This window comes from Sphaerodactylus townsendi, linkage group LG07 (assembly GCF_021028975.2).
Source record: "Sphaerodactylus townsendi isolate TG3544 linkage group LG07, MPM_Stown_v2.3, whole genome shotgun sequence".
Classification (NCBI taxonomy): Eukaryota; Metazoa; Chordata; class Lepidosauria; order Squamata; family Sphaerodactylidae; genus Sphaerodactylus; species Sphaerodactylus townsendi.
This window is the reverse complement of record NC_059431.1, coordinates 55,124,001-55,147,631: the sequence shown is the minus strand read 5'-3', so window position 1 is coordinate 55,147,631 and position 23,631 is coordinate 55,124,001. Positions and strand designations below refer to the sequence as shown.

The 23,631-nt window shown below is 40.6% G+C and overlaps 1 protein-coding gene across 5 annotated transcripts; it reads right to left on the bottom strand.

Annotated features, from left to right (window-relative positions):
• Positions 1-1,476: 1,476 nt before the first annotated feature.
• Positions 1,477-23,355, bottom strand: DCP2 (decapping mRNA 2). Of its 5 annotated transcripts, none has more exons than XM_048503360.1 (11): positions 23,184-23,355; positions 18,397-18,548; positions 15,926-16,053; positions 15,591-15,689; positions 13,911-14,063; positions 13,143-13,255; positions 12,499-12,606; positions 10,922-11,054; positions 7,811-7,912; positions 5,675-5,726; positions 1,477-3,955 (listed from the first exon to the last, which is right to left on the bottom strand). In XM_048503360.1, exons 1-11 carry the CDS (start codon positions 23,234-23,236, stop codon positions 3,798-3,800), a joined length of 1,251 nt encoding a protein of 416 aa, XP_048359317.1. In that variant the 5' UTR covers positions 23,237-23,355; the 3' UTR covers positions 1,477-3,797. The 5 variants fall into 5 exon arrangements, with proteins under 5 accessions (XP_048359317.1, XP_048359316.1, XP_048359314.1 ...); XM_048503359.1 differs by lacking the exon at positions 18,397-18,548 and adding an exon at positions 17,162-17,311 and having other exon boundaries at positions 15,926-16,020; positions 23,184-23,318; XM_048503357.1 differs by lacking the exon at positions 18,397-18,548 and adding an exon at positions 16,753-16,919 and having other exon boundaries at positions 15,926-16,482; positions 23,184-23,307.
• Positions 23,356-23,631: the final 276 nt, after the last annotated feature.

The window sequence follows — 23,631 nt, the reverse complement described above, 5'->3', positions numbered from 1 at the left end:
ATGGTGTTCTTTCAGGTCCCTAGTGGGTGCTCCAGTGGCTGCACTACAAACACTGGGACTACTGTCCAAGGACGGGGGTGGATACCTATAGGACTCACTAGACCGCAAGGCCGATCATGCCATTAAGAAGGCCCATGAGGCCCTAGCTCTGATCAAGGTTGCCTCCACTACCTTCATACTGAACCACACAGCTATAGTGTGGCTCAGGAAGGTGCTACAATTGCTGCCACAGGAGGACTCATGCCTCAGAGAGGGGGTCAACCGCTTCCTCAAGATGGTGTCCTCAACAGATGCATCCCTGGACATCTTGACCTTCGCCGGCAGGGTGACAGCATCCACCGCCTCTCGCAGGGTGCTGTTGCTCAGGGCGTGGCAGGCAGATACCTGCTCCAAGGACATGGTCACTAAATTCCCATTCCAAGGGGGGAAGCTTTTCGGCAAAGCCCTTGACCACATCTTGGTCGAGACAGACAAGGCCATGCCCCGTAGCCAGATAGGAGGACATCTCTGCAGCAGCCCTTTCGGGACTACACAGCTCTTCCCAGATTTAGACAGGAGCCCAGAAAGCCCTCCTGAAACCCCCACCAGCAGCCCTGAAAAGGCTCCTTCAGCAGAAGGTTCAATCACAAGCCAGGCAAGCAAGCGCCGCAGAACAAGTCGGCCAGAACTGCACTCCAGCCACTGCTTTTTGGAGTAACCAAACTGAGGAAAATAGGGGCGATCTCCGACCAACAGGAAGAGGAAAAAAGTTTATTTCCTGCCTCCCTGGTGGGACAGAGGGAACCACCCGCAAGATGTCCTCCGAACGCCCAGAAGAGAAGGACCTTTCATGGGTAGGTACCAATGGTCATTCTCTCTCACAAGCTTCATGAACCACAAAGCCTTCCTATTTGCTGCAGCAGATTCTCTTTCCCTTAACACCAGGAACACTGTTGCAGCTGTATCCTAGGAAATGTCATATTTCCAAGGCATCTCGCTCTAGAAGCATAGTCTCATAATCACTGAGGCCCTGCCACAGTTATATTCCAGTAAGTAGCAAAGAGGAGGGGGAAGGGAAGGCAGAGAAAGAGAGATCACTGTTAACATTTCTGTGTGCTTAATTTAAATTTAATGTCTGCCTGTAATTTCTGGATAAGTTTGGAGCAATTAACTGTTAAAACTGTACTCTTTCAGTTTCTTTGAAAAGCTCAAGCACTATATACAAAAACTTTCAGCAACAGGCAAGCCAACTGGATACAAGAGAATGAACGACCCACAAACAAATGTTAAAGTTGCCAACAGTAAATAAAAATCAAAGCTTTCACTTAACATGCCTACTTTCAAAAGTTGTCCTAAAAATTGTCCTTAAGTATCCCCTGGAAGCCTTTTGTGAATTGAATGGTCTCTGCCATTGTAACAGAAGTCATTTGACTTAAGGACTAGCTAAACAACATCCACAATTCTATTAGGTGTGACAAAAGAAGCGGTGGCGCCCCATTTGCAAGCAGTAAGATCATTCATAGATTGTTTATTCCCATCTTTAAAATGCCCACAGCAGACAAGACAAAAATCTATTACAATCACCAAACTGCCATTTCTTCATTTTTTACAGAAATCCCTGCAAATCATATGCCTACACTTCAGAATATACAAGTATAAAATGACTTGTTCAAACACTTTACAAGCAAAAAATATAATGTACAAATCAACAAAGTAAATAGCCTGAAATGTTCACAGTGCAGGGTACTAAAGGAACCCATGAAATAGTTCTTATCCAACCACTTTAAGAGATGATAGCAATAAAAGATATGCGGCTTTGAAATATGGTACCTTTTAAACTGGAAAAATATTACATATTTATCATGTTTCCTTTCAAACCATTTTAAGGCTCAATTATTAAGTCCAGGTTAGTTTTTGTAGCATCTAGGAAATTCCCAAGTCAGACACTGTCTCTTCTAAAGAAGATATTCTTTGAAAAATAGGAGTTACGTTTTACATGGAGGACAGATCTTACTGTTGTTTTGTTCCATCTCATATTGCTAGGACAGCCATTTAAGATTTCATGCCAAGAGGGAATCCATTTCAAACGTAACTTTCACTCAACTGTGCCAGTGTTCTCTTACCCATTCAATTGTCACATGGAAAGGAAACAGCATTAACATTCCAGGAAAGTCAAACTACATGTAAGAAGCTTTTTGATCCAAGCAGCCTGAAAATCCAATTTGCAATGGAATAGGAGCTGGAAAGTTAGGCACTTTTATTGCTAGAAAAGTCAAACTGCAATAAATACTGAGCATCCCTCCCCTTACATGAAGGTGACAGGGTAAAAAGTGGAATTGCCACACATCACCAGCTGGTCAACTATTTTGCTCCTGAAGAGATCAAAAAATCCAATGAATTTACTGATTTCAACCAATTGCGGGTATCAGCAGGCAGGCATACTCAACCATTAAAAAAACCCATTGGAAACAGAACTGAGTTCACATGGAAATTAAGTTGAGCCTATTTCTCTAGAGACAGGGAAAAAAACCAACACTTTTCATATAAACTTTCTTGTACATTCTTATTAGAGGGGAAATTACAGATGGTGCTTCTAAAAGAACAGGGCACCATCCCAAAACAGTATAGACTCACCAAATTTCCCAGTTTAAATATCTACCTCACCAAGACAGAAATTTGAAATATTGACACAAACAGCAAAGATAATCATGGGCAAGTAAGAGGAAGAGACGTCTATTAGCAGTTCTACAGGAAAGTTACATTCACATATTCAAACATTCCTTCAGAACTACAGGATAATTATTTCTAATTCAGTTCTATTGCAGTCTGCTCTCCATTGCTACCCATTTTCACATTTTGATATACACCTTATTGAGCATGCATCCACAACTACTTCTTACACAATAAACTCATTGTACATCAGTCAAAATATTATCGGACATAATGCTGCAAGAGAACTGTGGCACAATTACAAACCTGACTAAGTAGTGAATTGGCATAGCTTGTCTTGACCATACACTGAATCCATCAAGTGCAGAACCTTAAAAGCCTATTTTACATTTTATACAGTAAATTGTTTCCCCAAATCCTCTTTTTCCCTTGTTGTGTCTTCAAAGTAGCTGCAATTCTTTTCTAGTAGAAAATGTTTTGTATAGACAATTCAAAAGAGAGGAAGAGAAATACTAATACACAGAAAACAAACTGGCCCTGGCTGATACCACTGTCATATCCCAATGAAACTCAATGGTGGGTTAAGACCAGCATCCAGCATTTTGAAATATTAACACAATTTAAAATGACTGATACAAAGAGCTCCAGTACAGTGCAACAAAAAAACAAAAGCTATAAAAAAGCCAGAGTAATTATTCTGAAGAACAAAACAGAAGTTTGGCTTGCAAGATTCACAAAAGGCTACATAAAGCCAGATATTCCACAGAAGTTTCATTTGGATTGCCATCTATTGGGAAATCTGGGAAACTCAGAAGCAACTGTACTTCAGAGCTATTTAAATGCCTAGGTTAGTGCTTAATGCTAAAATACTCCTTAACTCTAAAAGCAATTTAAACACATAAAAATGCCCTGTAATGCATAGTTAAGAACTAGCACATGAACCATTGGAAAACATTTCTGTAGGTAAAAGCTATACTGCATTTAAAGTGCAACACTGTATGATGCCTCTTCCATACTGCATGACAACAAAGCCTCCCAGCACATCACTAGGTCCCTGCATTTCTTAAAAACCTGAGAAAGGGTCACGATTTAGGAAAGCCACTCAGCAGCATCCAAGCAGTTCTCCTGTTCTGATGCCTATTTAGTTGTCAGAGGTCAAAACTCTTCATGATCGCATCGTGGTCGAACTTGAAGCCCAGGAAGGCTCGTGAGGAAAAACTGAACTTGCAGTGGCCGCTGCATGACACCGATTGTCCCTGGTCCAGGAGTTGGTCTTCACCAGCACAACACACGTCATATGCAGATTCTGCATTAGAAAGATGAAGAAACCTTCAGCAGTGGCAAGAAAAGGTCAAAATGATGAAAGCCTTAAGAATGAGATTAAAGATCAACTCATGAAATGGAACACCAAAGAATGCCTCCCCTGAACTGCCACAATGGTCAAAGCCAAAGGTCACAGCAGGTTCTTTACGTCAGGTGGTAGCACCTGTTTTTACAAGAATTTTGTCTTCTAGAAGGCAAATTTTCAGGGAATTTACCAAGTTCTCAACTACTTGACCCTACCCAACTAGAGGAGTAAGTGGAACTCAGAAGACTTTCCAGGAAGGTCCTTTGATTCTGGCATGTCTCCATGGTTAAAGCTTAGCAGTCATCCCATTTGTAAACGCCACCCGCATTTCACATACAGATTTATAGTCAAAATAGGATGTAGGTTCAATATATGATGTACCAAACCAAAGCAAAAGATAACTAATGCAAAATGTGGCATCCATTTCTGTAGTCCTAGCACACTTCTGATATTTTTTCCATTTTTCAAGCAGCCAAGTACTTGGCTTTGATAACTACAGCAGAAACTTGAACATCTGGGCAAAGTCCACATATTATAGGTCTGAGGAATTGTCTTTAGCACTCAGGAACGTCGCCTGTCCAATCCTAAAATCTTGAAATATGATGGTATCACATCCCCAACACTGCTTTCCCCAGTCTCTGCCCCCAAATAATCAAAAATGTCCCTAGGCAGAGTTGGCAACAGTACTTTGTATGGAGTATCAGTTTTACGGCCTAATATTTTAGTTGAGCCTTGGGTCAGCACACCTTATACATTTTTCTTCAATTCCTAAACCAGGCAACACACAAAATAGGCTGAGGGGAAGGAAAACAAAGGCTTTGTTCTGTAAGCTCAGAAGGCGATGGCACCATAAGAAGGAACATGGCAACCTATGAGGTGCGTAAAGAAAAGATTCACAGAGAAAGGAAGAACTGAAGACAGTGGGTACTTCCCTGCCATCAGAGACAAAAGCTGGGATCCAATGATCCACAAGTGGAAACAAATGGACTTAGCACTGTTCCACTTGCACGTCTGGTGGTTTCTGCCTAGCCCAAATATAATGGGCTGAAGAAGCTATTTATTCAGTTTAGGGGAAGAACTTTGCACAGGGCTCTTCCCCAAAATGGGTTCAACTCATATTTCTCTCAACCCGGGTTTTACAAAAATCACTAAACTAGCGATTTTTGGGGAGAAACCAAAGGAGCCATAGCAATGCGGACTGTTTGCCATTGCTTCCTGGAGGAGTGAAATCTCCAGTGCAAAAAAGCAAACATGGGAAACCAGGTTCATTAGCAACGAGTTACACACATTATTAGTGTGCTGTGCAGAAATCACCTCTGTTGCAACACCTGGCATTTGCTTCCTCTACATATTACAATGCCCAGACATTATCCGCATAACAGCAAAGTGGAAACATAAGGGAGGGGGAGATACAATATATATTTCACTTAGCACAAACAGCTACCTGCAGCACTGTTGTGTTTCCCCTTGCCAAGAGGCCAGAAACTGCAAACTATCTCCTGCCTCCCGGATTTATGGGAAGTGGAGGACCACATCTAACAGGATGTCCTCCTCTCCTTAAGAAAGATGAATCCAACCCATCATCTCTCCTATTAATTACACTCTAATCTAAATTACACCTCAACAGGTTTTTTAAAACAATGGCATACAGAAATGAAGAAATATGATTACCCTTGCCTGTTTCAAAGTTATCTTGAAGCCTTCTTGGATGCAACTTCTTTTCACATTTCTAATTAAGAAGACAAGAATACATTGCATGGCCTCATTACAAATATATTTTAAAAATATGTACAGCCCAACCATAACTACAACAGAGTAAGTCGCATTCTTTCAAATAACAGAGTTAACCATGCACTTAAATCTCTCCCAGTTAAATTAGAAGGGCTTAATCAGTACTTAACTTTATTGTACACTAATTTCACTCCCATACTTATTGAAGCTAGAGGAGAAATTAAAAAACTATTGTACTAGCAAACTGATAGAGCAATTCAAGGTGGAGGCTGCCTTCTAAACGTCTACACCATTCTGAGACAAAACGCTGTACTTTATCAAGAACTCCTAAGCCTAGCGCCCACAAACATAACCTGCACAAACACAGGCTCACTGTCATTTCTCTCTTCTACAGGTTCTTCTGTTCTTACAGCTGAATCCACCCCCCCGCCCACTATTCATCAGTTACTCATAACTCTTCTTCATTCCTTTTCCATACCAGTTTTATGCACAGTTCCTTTGCAATGTTATCACTTTGTAAAAAAATCTCTATATTTCTACATGCTTTTTCTGTCCCATAACAGAACTTTCTCTCACAGGATAGTTCTTGCTTCTCCCATCCTCCCCAACAGCTCTCAACTCAAATCCTACAGAATGTTACCTGCTTCACATTTCTTCACCACTTCTCACTTCTTTGTTTTTCTCCCTTTTCCCCATCATTTCATCCAACCCATAATCCCTTTGGACCTTCTCAGCAGCAGAGACTGCTGCTTCCTCTAGGCTCGGTCCACTTCGATCAGACCATCCTAGCTTTCCCATGTGGCTGTGAAACACTATAACTCTGCCTTGTGCGTCTTCTTTAATTGCATCTGAACAGGCAACACATATTTCTACAAACCTGAAAAAGGTCCCAGGTTTGCAAAAAAAATGTGAAATCTTTAATAAAAGAGAAAAAAATTGGAGAGGAGTGGTTTAAAAAACGTTTTTAAAAAAGAAACAAAGAGCTTGAAGCTTAAAGCAATGTTTTCCCTCAGTGGTTGTTGCAAGGAAACAACCTCCAGGTACTACCTGGTGGTTGGCAACCCTGGGCCAGGAAGCAATCTATCAATTTACTTGGTTTTATTTTTGTAATAATTGACTGATAAAGTATGTTTACTGTAAGTTTGAAATCATTGCCGCTCTCACAAACTTTTGTATACTTTGGAAGCACAGAAATATGGAATTTATGTGCCTCGAGAACATGTGCTTATCTATTTGACTACATGATTGTACATATTATGTCTTCCTGCATGATTCTCTGATTTATTATATTTACAGGTTCCACTAGCCTTGAAGCTCGTTCGCGACTAGTGCACATCCGGGTTCTGGTTAGCTTGGCAAATGTTTTTGTACTGCACAGGATTTTTAAACAGTGTTATTAGGGTCTGTATTTCAGATACTTGAGGTACAGATACCTTGTAGATTTAGACATGTATTATACTGTAACAAAACTTCATTTGGTAGTAGACAGCAATTGCTGCTAGCCTTCTTCAGTGTTTTTAATATTCTTATTTATCGCCTTACTTTAGAAAACTCTAAGTTGGGTGGAAAGCCAACTTTAAAATGTTAAAAATAGGTATTTCATTATGATGTCATTTGTGAGACAGGCCAGAGGTGAAAGATGCTTGCCCTGAAGCCTGAGCAAGATAGCAAAACTTCACCTACAGGGCTAGGCATCTCCAAATTTCAATATGTGCTATTACAATATATTGATAAAAATCAAAGGGAAGAACTAATACTTACAAAAACCTTATGTAATACTTATGTAATGTAATACTTTTACAATGGTTTCTGGAGTTAATTTCATTGCTTTGCAATACCAATTACTTTTTTATTAGCTTAAATTATATATGTTTTGCTGGAAGAACCTTTTAATAGTTTTAAATAATGTTTTCAGAATATTTTGATAATTACTTTATAATATTTGATTATTCAAGCGCATAACCTTTGGCCATCAACAACTCAAGGTACCACTATAGTATTCTCACCATTCAAGGTGCTTTACAATTCTCATTTCCCACTCTGTACCTTACCAATGTGTATCTTTCCCATTGTATATCTTACCAAGATTTGATTCTGTTTAGATGGTTGACTATGGACACCATTTGTTCTCTTCTTTTGGTTAGCAGTGTCTTCGTATTGCTTTCTACCATTACCTCGTATGTTCTGAACGTACCACAAAATAAGAAAGAAAACAAAAGAGAATAGAACAGTTAAAACATACAAAGTTGTATTGCATAAGTTTAAGTAGACCACTGACAAACTACAAGTTGTTTACAATGCATCTCGCTGCCAAATGCTACTTTTTTCCTTTTAATTTCACAAGTTTTTTCAGCCATTTGGTACTGGAAATGTTTTCCCTTAATTTTTTCTCCAATGTTTTCTAGAGCACTTTTACCATTTTTTTTCCAATTCATTTCTGAATCTTTCCCCCTTGAGGGGTGATCATGTTATTTCTCTGCTCTACCAAACAACTGGCACATATCACATGCTCGTGTAGTTACCAAAACTCCCCAGCCATTTTCTCTTTGCCCTCATCCTCCATTTTCAAAATCAATTTTTTCTTTGTCGTATCACATTAGTGAAGTTCTGTTACGTACAGACACAAACTAGGTCAATTGTATTGGCTTTGTCGATTTCATTTTGAATCAGCAATGTCATGTTTGCAGTTAAGAGTGAGTGAAATTGACAAGAAATGGTTGCTTTTTGCAGGAGGAAAATGACAAGGGATTGCTGCAATAACCATCATGTGTTACTGCAGTTCTAACTGGGTAAGAAAATGTGTTTCTTTGTGGGAAGTTGGTGAGCCACAAGTTTTTGATCCTTCAGGTAATGGCACCTGTTCCAGTGGTTTGGGTTTGTTTGTTTTGCTTCCATTTTGTGCCAATACCTGGCCCACATCCACACCCCATGCACAGCCTCCCCTTCCGCCAAGTCTCCTCTTCCTCCTCCATTTTCAGAAGATTTTTTTTTGTTTTTTGCCTTTATATCGAACTAGCAATGCAATGTTGAGCTAGAGATACAAATTACCATGGTCGATTGGATCAGCTTTGCCTATTTCAAATAGAGCAAAACTAAGATGGCGCCCAGAGCAGTTCGCTGGTTAGGAAGCTCCAGTGTGCCATTTACACTGAGTAGCCAATGGGAGGAGCGGCACCTGGCAACCCATAGGCCATGGCAAAGCGGCTTTTGCTGTACCAGTTGACGGGGGTCTGTGGCCGGTGGCAGGGACCTCCATGGGCAATGAGTGAGAGGGAACGTCCCACGAGCCACTGAAAGTGTCTAAGAAAGAACACGCTGGGCAGAGAGCTGGAGGCCTCTGGCAGGGGCCTCTATACAGTAGCAACTGATGCCTGGGAGCACCAAGGCAAACATTGAAGGCAGAACATAACAGAGCCATATTAGGCAGCAGAGGCCTGAGTGGGAGTTGGTGCCACAAGTGAGAGAGGCGGCACCGACGGAGCTGGGTGTGCTCGGAAGGGGGGTGACTTCTGCTGAGCTTTGTTGAGCCCTTCTGGACTATGCTGCACCCTTTCAGCTCGGGCTGCAGAGGCCAGTGGAAGGGCCTCTGTGAAGATATTTGTGACCTTATCCTGTGAGCGGTGGCTCAGGTGCTGGGTGGTGGTTTGGGGGCGGAAGGGCCAGGAGGAACATTGCTGGACATTATCTTACAGCCCCATTCATGGCTTACTCCCATAGAGAGGGGATTCTATGGCATCAAAAGGTTGGGCATAGTGGCCTGTAGTTCTGAAGTTCCTGTAGTTAATCCCCTTTGTAGTTTATTCTCCTTTGTAGTTGTGGTTTGTTGCTTTTGTAGTTAAACTCCGTAGTCTATCTCTTTTGAAAATGTTATAGTTTTTTCTAGCTTAGGTAGTAGTTAGTTTGTAGGCTTAGAGTAGGTGTTTTGATGTTTGTGGTCTTTAGTAGTTAGCTGACCTTAGATGATCTATTGTGGATCCTATAGGGCATAGTGTTGTTTTTTGCTTGAGCTAGTAGGTGAGTTAGTGGGGATAGGTGGGGAGGGGTGGTTGTTTATTATGTTATATCCTTATGTTATGTCTAAGATGTTATGATCTGTTATTTTTGATATTTGATGTTTGAGATATGTTTATTGATGCTGTTATTAACTGTTTTGATATTTGTTGATTTGATATTTGTTGTTTGATATTTGCTGTTGACATTTGATTAGTTTTGATGTTATTTACTTGTTGTTCACCAAAATGAATGAATGAACGAATGGATGGATGGATGAACTACAAATGTAACATTAGCACAGAGAGTGATTTTAAAGCTGGGGGGTAATTGGAAAGTATACTAGGAGTAATTGCTGCACGTAACTGGGGACTGTTACGTGAAATGATAGTGTATTACTGTAGATAAAATCTGGCCAAAAATGTGGTTCCTTGTGTGTGAGTGTGTGTGGGGGGGTTAACATGTTTTTGTTACTTCGGAAAAAGGAGTTGGTTTGGCTTCCATTTTCAGTTAGTAGTTCTCAACAATAGAAATAGCGGCTGAGACATTTTTAAATTGCTGCTTCAAAATGCAGCTGCACAGTGAAATTAGAGCACCTTTGCAAAAGAAAAAAGTGGGAGGGTGGTACTTCTACATCACTGATGCCAGCCCACCACGATCAGAAATAGTAAGTTTTCAGCAGCAGCATGTGGAATAAATGCGACTGAGGAGACAAGGGTGGAAAAAAACACAAAACGATGTGGAGGGAGGAGGTGTGCAGAATGATTTCACAGAAAATGTTTCCAAGACACAATGTTTGACCACTGGGAAAATCTGGAGTAAGTTGTGCATGCGGAAAAGGTCTATGTTGCACATAAGACATAGGCCCCTTCCGCACACGCAAAATAATGCGTTTTCAAACCACTTTCACAACTGTTTGCAAGTGGATTTTGCCATTCCGCACAGCTTCAAAGAGCACTGAAAGCAGTTTGAAAGTGCATTATTTTGCATGTGCGGAATGAGCCATAGATTTGGGTAAATAATTATCCAGTGAAAATTTGGGTAAATAATTCTCCATTTAATATTTTCAGCTTATTGGAAACTCCTTCCTTATTTAGCTTATGAATTTGAGATTCAAGAAATTACAAAGAAATCTACACAGGAAACCCTGAGGCTCAAAGAATTGCAAATCTGAAGACTTCAGTAAAAAAAAACCAACCTCACCTTTAGTTTTAATGTTTCAGACATTTCAAAATGATTGTTGTACGGCTTTTGTTGCTGCAACTGTCTATGCTTTGTCCACTGTTCTCCTGAAGAACCATCTGCTAGTGTTTGCTGGCTATAATGAAGCTTTGATCTAATCCATCAAAAAAGCATCTTGTTCAGAAAACTCAGCAGATGAAACATTAGGAACATGCAAAACTACAACACAAATAGTTTACAAAAGAGAGCAAGTTATACACTTCTGCAACAAGACCATTCCTGTCAAGTGCCCATTACTACAATATGCAATAAATTTTCTCTTTGGGAGTATTAACACTCCTTACAAAGTCACTACAAAATGGTGAACGTAGTTACAGATGTTGACTACAGAACTGTCAGTCTAATTATCTTCATTGTTTTATGATGGCATAAAGTGACCTAGGCAATACCAGAGACAAAGATTAGCTATCTTGTAAGCAGTTAACAACAAAGAATATGCCCCTTTTCTGCTAGCACTATCAGTTAATCTTTCCATTATTTTAAAGAAGAGACCAATCAAGGGGCATTGCATCATGAAGTTAGCATTGATGCACTTCCATACACATGGTTTTTACAGCAGCTTTAACAAAAAAATTAATTCATGCATTGTAGCATAGTCTGCAAATCACTGGACAATTTATTTTCAGAACATTTTTTCTTCCTTTTAATATTTATTATATTGTTTCTACTGGTCTACCATGTATATATCTTCCACTCTCCATATAATACCTGAAATGCATAATTTCCTTCCTCTCTCTCTCTCAAAAGGACTAAGTGGCTTATGGGAAATCAGGGGGCTCATGCTTTATTTAAATGTTATATTCCACTGGGGGGGGGGGGGAGCAGAACAAAAAATATGCAGGTCTGTTGCCCCAGTGCACACAACCTACAACTGCCATTTCTGAAATGCTGGGACTAGATCCCAGAGGTTGTCTAGATTAGATAATGTGGGATGCACTGTACACATGTCTTTCCAATACAGAGATATAATCACTTGCATGTAAACCACAGTTTTATTAAGCTATACTGTGCATGTTAGATTTGTATCCCAGAAACAAAATAGGACTCAGTAAATCAAAAGTGTCACAGAACATGAAGACTCACTTGCCGCTCAGCACAACCACCAAATACACACCTACAGCCTATAGTAACATCTGGAACTATTTAAAGTTATACACATATTAGTATTACTTACTTGACTATGGGTGTTCAGTAATTGTGTGGAACTACAGGAGAACAGCCTTCGGGCTCCATTACCTTAGTATGGCACCTTCCACCACCACCCCGCCCCCAAGCTGCCATGTTCCTTTTGGGGATGTTTCAGTTTACCAGGCATTTATTGAGCTGATTGTGACTGTTGTTTAATTATATGGATACAAGAAAAGCTTTGAGGAATTAGTTGCTATTAAAGCTCACTGCCACTGGTATCTGGCCAGATAAAAACACTATAAATAGTTGTTTGTATTTTCAATATTTATAATTAGGAATTCATTTTCTACCTTTATCTATGAAATGTGACAGGACTATTAGCAGATGTCAAAATCTGTCTAGCTTATTACCTCATTTTTTCTGAACTTGGTTTAGGCGGCGTGCTACCAGTGGATGAGAATCCATTATCACTATCAGAGGAATCTCCATACCCCCGAGCAAGCCAATCTCTTAATGGTCTGTGAAGAAATTAAGAATTTTGTCAGCATAACATTGTTACCTAAAGACAGAAATGAAGGAATAAGAGCCCCATCTAAAAAAGGGGGGGGGGATCTGCCTGTGGGAGGGGTGCATGGCTGAGCCAGAGGATGTGCCCTCCCCAGGGTACTTGCCTCAGTGGAGGGGTGACTTCACCAGCGAGGGGCCGCCATGGCCCTCCCCTGTGCTGGGATGTGCCAGCACCGTCCCAGAGCCCCTGCTGACATCGCTGGTACAGTAGGGGCAGGGCTGTGGTCAGGGGAGGAGCCAACGTTGGTTGGTTTTTCCCTGACCATTAGCTGTCTTATGCCAGCAGTCAGGAATTCAGACTTATGGCACCTAAACTGGTGGTGTAAGTCTATGAAGGCTAATGGGGGCTTCTCAGCGGTGGGGAGGTTTTTTCACTTTTCAAGCCTCCCCACACTGCCAGGAAGCCTCTAAGGGAGCAATGCCACATCACAGTTAGGATGGGGCCTCTTGGATGGGGCTACAAGTTTCTCTTTCCTCCTATACATACCTGATGAAGGGAATAGTCATAAAAAACTTGTTAGGCGCCAAACCTAACTTGGATTTTGGAGTCATATCATTCCTATGGCAAGGCAGTTTGTCAACTGAGAACCATTCAATGTTCTGAAACACAGAACAGAGCTTCCTTAATTAGCATCCAGAGGACAGACAAGAATTAACTTCCTTGCATGTTACAGAGACATGGAAGCTACACATGGAAACTTCAAGACAGGCACCATTTCCCAAAAAGGATGTTCGAAATGGACCTCCATCTTATTGCAAACTTACACTGACCATCATTTCCATCTCTCTCCTGCTTTTTACCCACGATCTGCAACTGTGCAATGCCTATGAAGACAAGTTTTATACCCACACCCATTCAATTTGTATGGCTGAAAAAACTACAATTACCCAGAAAAAGGAGATAAAACAGAAAATAAAAGGACTTGTCCTAAATGGGAAAAAAGCATACATTGTAGTGCTTCCATGTCAATCTAATGAATTTGAAGTACTCTAATGTTAGGACTTTATACTGCAGAAGCAGATCACACCTACAAATGCTAGAGAGGCAATGCTACTGTTATTCCTTATGCTATTTACAGCGTAATCCTACGCAAATTCCAATATGAGCTCATTGATGTCAATGGATTGAGACTGGAGTAATTATTTGCAGGACTGCACTATTAGTCACTAGATAAATATTGTACAGTTCATTAACCTTTTTCAGTGTCTGAGAATTCAGTCAAAACCTACTAAAACATGAAAAGTGATAATTTACCCGAATTTCTCTTCTTGTTTTAGGATTAAATTTGGTGTCCTTTGGAATACCTGGAATGATGTACAAACGTGCCAGCTGATCATTGATTCTTAGTTCAATATAATCATCTTTATTGATACAGTCTTTTATATCAAAACCAGTTTCTTCAAACACCTGAAAAAATACAGGTCAAATTTTAAGACTAGCACGCATATTTTGATGTTATTAAAAATGGCTCCCTCATATCCTAATTAAAAAATATAAGGAATCTAGCAAATACTTTACAAAGACGTTGTCCACTACAGAAAGTACAGAAGAGGGTGACCAATATGATAAGTCAATTGAAGCACTTTCTTATCAGGAAAAACTGAAGAGTCTTGACTTTCCAGTTTAGAAAAAAGATGACTAAGGGAGGACATGACAGAGGTTTATAAAATTATGCACAGGGTATAGATAATAAACAGATAGAACTTTTTCTCCCTCTCTCAAAACTTGGTAGAACTCAATGAAGTTCATAGACAGTAAATTCAGGTCAGACAGTGAGTGATTGAATTCAGTGCAAGAGGACAGAATGATAGCCACAAGTACAGACAGTTGTAAACAGATTCATGAGCTATCAGTGACTACTAGCCACAGTGACTAAAAGAATCCTCTACATTTAGGGGCAGTAAACCTCTGAACACTAGTGCCAGGAGGCAACATAAGTGGAAGGCCTCAGCCTCTATGCCCTGTTGTTGACCCTCTAGAGTAACTGCTTGGCCACTGTGAGACAAGATGCCAGACTAGATGGATGACTGATCTGATCCAGGACGGCTCCTCATGTTGTAGGTGGTGGTCTTCCATATCACTTACCACCCAGTCCTTTTAACTGGCAATGTCATGGACTGAACCTATAACCTTCAGCAAAAAAAAAACACCATGTTCTACTGTCCAGCATGGGACACACTCTGTGTAGTCAAAGCAGAAAGTATTCCATGAAAATAGAAAGTTCTATGTATTAGGTAGTCTAACCAAAATGGATCAATATAGTGTATATAATTTTTCATATTTAATTACACAGAATGTCACATTGACTATTTTGTATTTTTCTCTCTTTGATATAGTGAATAAATGGCAAATATACCTATCAACAGGCTGCAAAAATCTATTTTTCTAATGGCTGCCGGAGACATTCCCAAGCCATGCAAATAAGTACAAAGAATGTTTAGTCATGGGAGGGAAAAATTCTTAGGTTTCATCAGTCATCTGTCACCAAGCAGTACAGAAAGTCTAAAGCCCTAGATCCATATTTAAGTCTTTGTTATTTAAACTAGAGTACAGCTACATGATGGTAGAAACAACCATTGAACTGTGGCCATCTATTAGGGTTTTCAAGGCAAGAGATGTTCAAAGGCAGTTTTCCCACTGCTAGCTTCTGCATAGCAACCCTGGACTACCTTGGTGACCTCCCATCCAAATGCTAACAAGGGCTAACCGTTCTTAGCTTCAAAAAACTGACAAGATAGGGCTATCCAGGCCACCCAGATTAGGACATGGCTAAATACATAACACAATCATTCACGCATAAAAACCATAAAGATTGCACATACTTCAAACCCTTTTCTCTTTTCTTAGGCATCTGCATGGTAATATCTAAGACTGAGCCTCTCCAACCATGGTTTCATTCACATATTTGAACTTAAATACAACCAACTCAATCACCTCTCTAGCAGCACAGTCATGTGGCGCCTCTTCTTTATTCACTTTTCCTTTTGGAAATCCCCAGCCAGACTTTGCTAAGTAACCCTGAACCAGAAGCACCTGAAAAATTTAGGGAAGAATTTAGATACAATTAAGTATTCATGAAGATAATGGGGAAAGGGGTCTCAATAAAACACACGGTATGCTGTTCAGCTATGAACCAAGCATTTATACAAGACATTAACAAGTAATTGGAGCAGCTTCATTTGAATACACAGGCTTTAAAAGTTAACATCTAATCAACTGTTAACTCTTTCAGGGAATATAGAAATCCTTCAGGAGAGCATTCCACTTACATTTTCCAACGTCTCATCAAGAATAATCGCACCATATGTCGGCACTCCCATTTTATACTCTTTCCATTCATCTAAAACTTTCTGCACATCTTCACCTTGAGGCAGTAAAAAAGGGCAATGATTGAAAAGTATAGGCAGTCAAGGAAATTCATGGCATGAGGATATATACCATCTCCATTAACATTTTCCAACCACATTTCTACAAGTATTTTCCTTCTTCATGTGTACAGTCTTCCGTAAAGATACCATTTAACAGGGGAGACGCTGTGATGCTGCACTGTGGTGGCAGAAAGTGCTGTTCACAGCCAATTTAGCGTGACCCCATAGAGTCTTCAAGTCAAGAGATGTTCAGAGGTGGTTTGCCACTGCCTGGCTCTGTGTCATGACCCTGGACTTCCTTGGTGGCCTCCCATCCAAATACTAACCAGGGCTGACCCAGGTTAGCTTTGACGGTATGATGAGACTGGGATAGCCTGGGCCACCAAGGTCAGGGCCGATGCTGCATAACAGAGGTTTAATATTTGTACAGTCTCCTGTGTGGTAGCCATGTTAGACTGCTGCAAACAAACACAAAATAATCAAATCTTGTGGCACCTTTAAGACCAACACACATATTATAGCATAAGAGTCCATAGGCTTAAGCACCCTTTAGAAGATGCATGCTGTGAATTCCTAGTAAGAAAAAATAATAATGAATCAGTTATAAGAACTGATTAAATGAATCAGTTATAAGAACTAAATAAATACAGTTAAAAAGTCAGTTATCAATACCTGAGGTTAGCACAGAAAATGACAAAAACCTTTCAACATTTTGGGCTGTATCTTACCAAAACGTCCACCTATACACATGGGAGAGCAAAATCTCCCTCAGCTATTCTTTGGGGTCCTCTCCCCAAGCCCAGGAGCAGAATGGTGGCGGGGGAGGGCGTGTTTTAAGCCGCTGCAGGTTGGGGAAACAGAGAAGTCATACTTTTGCAGACAGAAATCTCCCCATCTGTGGAAACAGCAGTCAGCCATTATTAACCATTTCTCTTTTCTCCATAAACAAGATGCTTGCTGACTGTAAATTCTCTTCATGCATCTGAGGAACAAGACTAAAACCTATGAAAACTTACACTACAATAAGTGTGTTCATCTTTAAGGAGTCACAAGACTCTACTTTTGTTTATATCCATATGATACAATTCCTGTCGTGGAAATCGAAAGGAAAAAGTAATTGTGTAAACTGTCACTCACGTGGGTGTCTTTGATTTCTTAAAGATGATTCTGAAGTTGTCAAAGGAAGAAACTTGTGAAAGAGAGCTAGGGTACCTTCCCCACTCTTCAGTCACTGATGTGTCACTTCCTGTACAAACAGGTGGACATCCTCTTATCAAACTTATCAACCTAATTTTGGGAAAGGGGAGATCAGGAACATAGTGTGGTTAGATTTGTAAGAACAAACAAGCTAGCACTCGGCAACTGATCAATCTACCCTTTGGGGCAGGGAAAGCCACTTGAAGGAGAAAACAGTGAGGACTCTGGTCTTAGAAACTAACCTTGTATTCCACTGACCTTGGCAATAACAGGCCTGTCTCAAATTTATCTTTTATTAATCAATGTGTTCCAGTCAGTGGTGGCTGGGCAACTCTTTGCACTTTGATGGAGTTGATTACTGAAATCAGTTATCAGTCTGGTTTTGGAATAAGTTGCCTTGGAACCCAAGGTGTAGGACTTTTTCTGTGATGGTCTAAGAATTTTAGAGTACTCTAGAAACTCAGCTTCTTATTGCTTTTATTCTGCCCATCACTTGGGATTTAGGATTTTATGGATAAACTCTTTGTCTTGATTTAACCTTTAAATATTTGTTTTCAAGCTATTTTAATATTTTATACTAGCATCATTTCTCATTCTATAGTCCGCTTTGAAAATTTTGGGGCTAAAAAGTATATAATTATTGTAAGAACTGATAAGATATCTGTCTTGTGATGCAATGCTAGAGCGTGACACAATTTAAGCATACCACTGGTGACAGGGAAGTTGACTCTGTGCAAATGTCATGCAGTTGAGTTTAGGGTGGCCAGCTGCCTGAAGAAAAAGTGTCTTGTCCCTTTAATAGAGACTTGGGATGTTATTTACTTCTGCACCTCAAGAAGCTTCAGTCATTAATTTCCACTCATTAAGGGATAAGACATTTATCTTGGACTGTTGGTAACCCCAAATAAGTTCTCAGCTGCTAGAAGAACAAGTAGCAATGTGTAATTTCCAGTGGAAACCATGCGTAGTCACAGAAAGTATACAAAACATACTTCTAGGAACACAGAGTGTAAAAGACTTCAGAACTCTCCAGACAGGAATTACCATGGCTGACCCTAATCATATCATAGTCCAAATATTACATAGTCAGACCCCCAAGAACATAAAAGTTTCACAACTGATGCCTCTACATAAATCTTATCCAAAACAAAAATATATCAACACAGAAAGGATATCAGCTTTAGCAAAATCTCTTATCCCACACTGAGGTAATCCTGGTGTGTTCTGCATGTAGAAATCCAAATAAAACCAATGGGCAAGTTCAACCTGAAAACATACTCTGATAGCATTGTCTCGTTCCTCACTGGGAATATGCAAAATAAAGCGGCTGTTGGAGGAGGAAAAAAGTTAATTGTCAAGAACTTGTCATTCAGAAGTCTATTGAACACATACACAGAAGGTTTTTCATTTTTATATTTAGAAACAGTCAAGTTCCAATTACCACTGTGACATTATTAATGAAAGGTGTCATGATCCTGTATACTCTAACTTGAGTATTGCGGAGGAAGTTTTCCTAAGTCAGAGCTCACTTCAGCTAGAGTTTGTATTCAGCTGCCAAAATATTACAAGCTTCCCAAGCCAGAAAGTGTGGGTTAAGAAGTGTGACAGCTGGGCAAGACAAACAAAAGGCTGATGTATAAATCAACATACTCCAGGGTACTGACATCATCAGCCCCTTAAACTATCCAGACAGCCAGGGACCAAGAGATCAGATCTCTGGTTCTCCCAGGTCTAACAAGAAATTCACTCTCAAGGTTGCATACTTTCAAGGCAAGTTCCATAAACAAGCTGCCTTTGTAGATGTAGCCAATCTGGGCTAAATGCATTCAGATTGAAGCCTCAGGATTCAAGAAAAGCCAAAAAACTAACCTCAAAACTTTACAAACACTGGTTCTCTAATCGAGAGGTTACCTTTGCAAGAGTCAGTCCATGATAGTTTCAAAGTCCAAAATTACAGGTCCCTGGCAATGCTAGCCGATCCTGGATCAAAAGTGTCCCAAGGCTAGTTATATTCCAAGTAAAGGCAAAACTAGAATGAAGAAGCTTTATGACTCGCAACCTGCTCTAACATGATTCTGGCTAGTCAATCAAATGTAAGTTCAATAATGTAACCAAACTAACCACAAGTGTCACTGACCAGGTGATGCAACCAATCAGGTAGGACTGCCAACTCTGCAGTTGTATTATATCCATTTAACAAACACTCACAAATCTTTAATGCATGGATTTGATTTAAATCATGACTGAAATCAAGATTTAAATCACTAGTCAGTAAGACTTGACTTAAATCATGGTTTTCTGCATAAAGACCCAATCTTGCTGGTATAAGCTAAGTATTTACAACCATATAAAGATTTTACTTTTAGAATATCTTGTCAGATTAGAATTACAGTTATATCAAAAATCACTGACTTGGTTATAGTATGAGAAATACAGAGACAGTTATAAAATTATTGCAAACTATTTTTACATTCGTTCGGGCCTTCAGGCCTTGCATTCCTTTGTTGCGGCATGTATACATGCCTGCCTTACCGATAGGTAAAAGAACTTTAATAAAATATTCCCAAACTGGCTCTTTTACAGTCTGTTGCTATTATAAGTTTTCTCCTCCAAGAACAAAATAATATGATAAACTTCAGGCGAAACAAACAAAGATTTCAAGACTTGTTGGGTATTCTGGTTTCACTTTTATTTTTACTTCTTACCCATCTGTCCTCACACTAAGCTTCTTGTGCAGATCTATTCCACTCCAAACCATTTTTTATTCATTGACTTTCTTGAAACTTAGCTCTTAAGAGGTAAGGAGTTGATTCTGTGTATATAGATTTGCAAAGGAACAATGGAACTTAGGTCTTTAACTCAACTTTGTATGTCTATTTTACAACATTTTTACTGTGAAAAAAGGAATGTTATCCCTGCAGATACAAACACACAATTCTGAGAACTGCAAAGCCAAGTGTTTGTGATAATACCTTCTAGATGAAAAAAACTGACCAAAATAATCTATTGAAACCTACTGAAGTGCATGACATTGTGAATGGATTAATAGAATTCATTTACCAATTTACCAACTTCATGACTATACAATCTCATATAAAAACTAATCCTTATTTATTATGAATAAACTTTGGACTATAATGCATCTTAAATAAACTATCTTTAGATAGATTTTTTTCTCCAAAAACCATTTTAAAAGTCTGATTTAAATAAAAAATTCAATTTAATTTTTTTAATCTGACTCTTTAATTTTAAAAAATCATTGATTTTTATCAACTCTGTTAACAAAAGGGGATGTGTACACCAATTTATGTGGCCTTGAAAGTGTTGGGGCAGATGATGTACCCAGCACCTGTGAATACCAACCATCCTCTATTACTACATCAAAGCTCTAGTCAGTTCAACCTTGGATCAGGGATCAGAAATTTTCCATAAACTTTAGGCCTCAGCCTGAACCACTGTTTGAATTTTGAACAAGACACTACAGAAGAGGCCTAGTCGACAGATCAAGTCCAAATTAAACTGCAAAGCACAGACAAAACAGTAAACAGCCCACACTCAGTGAGAGTAGATACAGACAATTTTCCAGTGCTTCAGTTTTCTGTGGAAATTTTTCCATTTCAGAAAAGATTAATTGTTTCTTTAAAGCAATAATAAGTAATAATGCCATTTAGCATTAGCCAAGACTAGCAGCCTCAAAGTTGAAAGGAATGTTTTTCAGAGGATTACCCCACAACGTACATGTCCATTTCACGGATGAACAAACCTGGAAGAATGGGACTGAAACTACAAAAATATATAATCAAGGCTTCTGTGTAGGTAAAAAACTAAACACAAATCTATATATATATATATAAAGCTAACAGTGTTTTTGTTGATGACAGTATACCTCAGTAACTGCTGGGCCAATTCCTCTGAAAATTCCCAGCCACTATAGTCAGCCAGGCAAGAGTGTTTTTAGATGTTCACATACCTGAAATTTCACACCTGGCCCAGGTAAAACACCTTTTTCCTGGCGCTCCCTGGTGAAGGACATGCAGCTGCCTGTGTGTAACTGTCACTTTTAGAATGTTCGTGCTGCTTAGAATGTTCACTCAGATGGCCAGATATGAGAAGTGAAAACAGTACATAGGCAATAACTCGAGTGGAAGTGAAACACATACACACACATACACACGAGAGAGAGGGAAGGGAGGGAGAGGGAGGGGTGGCATGCAAGGGAAGAGAGGGAGGGAGAAGAAAGGGATGGAGGGGGAGCCATGCAAGGGAAGAGAAGTGAGAGAGGGGAGACAGTGAGGGGTGGCATGCAAGGGAGGGGAGGCAGGGGGCCCAGCATCTTGATATGACCCACCCACCCTAGCGGAGGGGAAGGGAAGGAGGGGGAGAGGTGGCATACAAGGGAAGAGAAGTGAGGGAGGGAAGAGAGTGAGGGGCGACATGCAAGGTACAAGAGGGTGGGGCCAGGCACCCTAGATTCCCTGAATACTGCGGTTACAGTTAAGAAAACCAGGCATGCATTACTCAGGAGTAAGCTCGGTACAGCAACTGTGACATACTTTGGAATGAAAGCTGCGTCACGCCCCAGAGGGTTTCCTCAGAAGCGACACCCATTGCCACCAACCAAACTTACTCCCAGGTAAAGGATCATGACCAGCCAGCCTAGATGTGTGGGAGGGGTGCCTGCATCCCCAAAGAATCTTGAGGCACACACATCACTGACATCGCACAGTATCAGGCTGCGTGTTTGCATGAGCACATACTGCTGGCCTCTGCAATTTATTTGCTGCTACTGTTCCTTTTCCATTTCACCACAATAAGCCACAGCAACACGTGGCTGGGCACCGCTAGTAAATAAATAATAATAATTAAATACATAGTCATTTATAGAGGAACATTTCTCCCAGGATCACTCCTATTAACATTTTTTTGAAAAATGTCTGTCTTTGTTTTGAAAAAGTTACATCACACTCCAAGAATGTATCTGTGGTTTAAAAATTAGGTATCTACAAGGGGTGAGGAGGGTGCAAGGCTGAGGAAAGAATTATAAAGTTGAGGAAAGGGATTTATTCCTGCACCTCTCCCATATTTTAACACACACACACACAAATTAAGATTGATTTTCATTCTTTACATGAATTGTTCAGTTCCCCTTCACAAAGACCCTTTGTAGGAAACTGAGGTCCAAGGATGCATCCGTTCTAACGTACCATGAATCCTCAGATTTCCTTCCTCATCTTTTCAGCATTTAATGAGAAAGCTCCTTTTATATAATTTTTGTAAGCATGCTTTTGAAGGGGAAAAAAAACAGGGGCAGAGAGATCCAGCATCCTCCCTACGGGTGTGTGCCGTTGGATACTTCTATCCTGGAAAAAATACCCAATATTTTGGGAATTGGACTGCCAATTTCTAATACTGCTCCTGCCCCCCCTCCCCCAACACAATTCCCTCCTGATAAGACAGGAATGGCCAGGGAGGACGAGGCTGGTTAGTGGCATGTTAGCCCTCGAAACTTTAAGGGGCCATTATTTGCAATGGGCAGGGTTAGGGGGGCCTGTTCTGGCCTATCAACATTGAAAACAACGGACCTTTAAAGTTTAAAGAGGAGATGTGCCACTGACTAGTTGAGGGGGTCTAATGGGCGCTTCAAGCAGTGAAGCTCGCGTCCCTCTATCCAACCCCAGAGAGACTGGTCCATAATATACCGTACCTGCCTTCTTAAAAGAGTTGCGCAGAAGGAAAGGTCCCTGCCCTGAAAAAGCTTACAATATAAACTACACACACAAGTTCCTTCAGGCGGAATATTTCAAAGCGAAACCATCACGTCCAGACCACGCTAAACCCGCCCGCCCGAGGACCATCTTTCCAAACAAGAGAGTCAACGAGTGCTGTTCCTTTAACCAGAGTGGCGCCTGAAGGGCTGCTGCTGCGGCTCCCCGGACGGTGAGCGGAACTCCGGGGGCGTTACCTGCACAGGTCGTCCAGGACGCTGCTGGGGATCTCGGCCTTCTTGGTCTCCATGGGGACGCAGCGGGGATCATCCCGACGTAGCGGGACCCAAAACGGCGCACGAAAAGGCCCCGCGGGGCAAGGCACACAGAGCAGGACGACGACGACGAGGAGGAGGCGGGACCGCCCCGTGGAAAGGACAGCCGATGGAACCAATCGGCTCAGCCGTTGCTTGAAGAGGAAGGCAAGATGGGCGAGAACCGGCTGTCACGACTGACAATCAGTACGGGGTTAAGTAGCCAATCAACGCTTTTGTACCAATGATGACCGATAGAGGCCGCCTTTTGGGGAACGGCGGGAGAGAGTCTCTTTTCAGTGCTTCGGGAAACGAAACGAGCATCGAAACCGAAGGGCAGTTTGTGGGGAGGTGAGAGGAGGAATTGGCCAATTCGCGTTTCTCAATGTGG

What these genes read in the sequence shown, in the direction of transcription:
- DCP2 (XM_048503360.1), bottom strand. Translation starts at nt 23,236, where the DNA reads ATGGAGACCAAGAAGGCCGAGATCCCCAGCAGCGTCCTGGACGACCTG. An exon ending in TTGATGAGACGTTGGAAAAT is followed by an intron (nt 15,690 to 15,925) that starts GTAAGTGGAATG and finishes TAAATTTTTCAG; the next exon opens with GTGCTTCTGGTTCAGGGTTA. An exon ending in CTGAAACATTAAAACTAAAG is followed by an intron (nt 7,913 to 10,921) that starts GTGAGGTTGGTT and finishes TGGTACGTTCAG; the next exon opens with AACATACGAGGTAATGGTAG.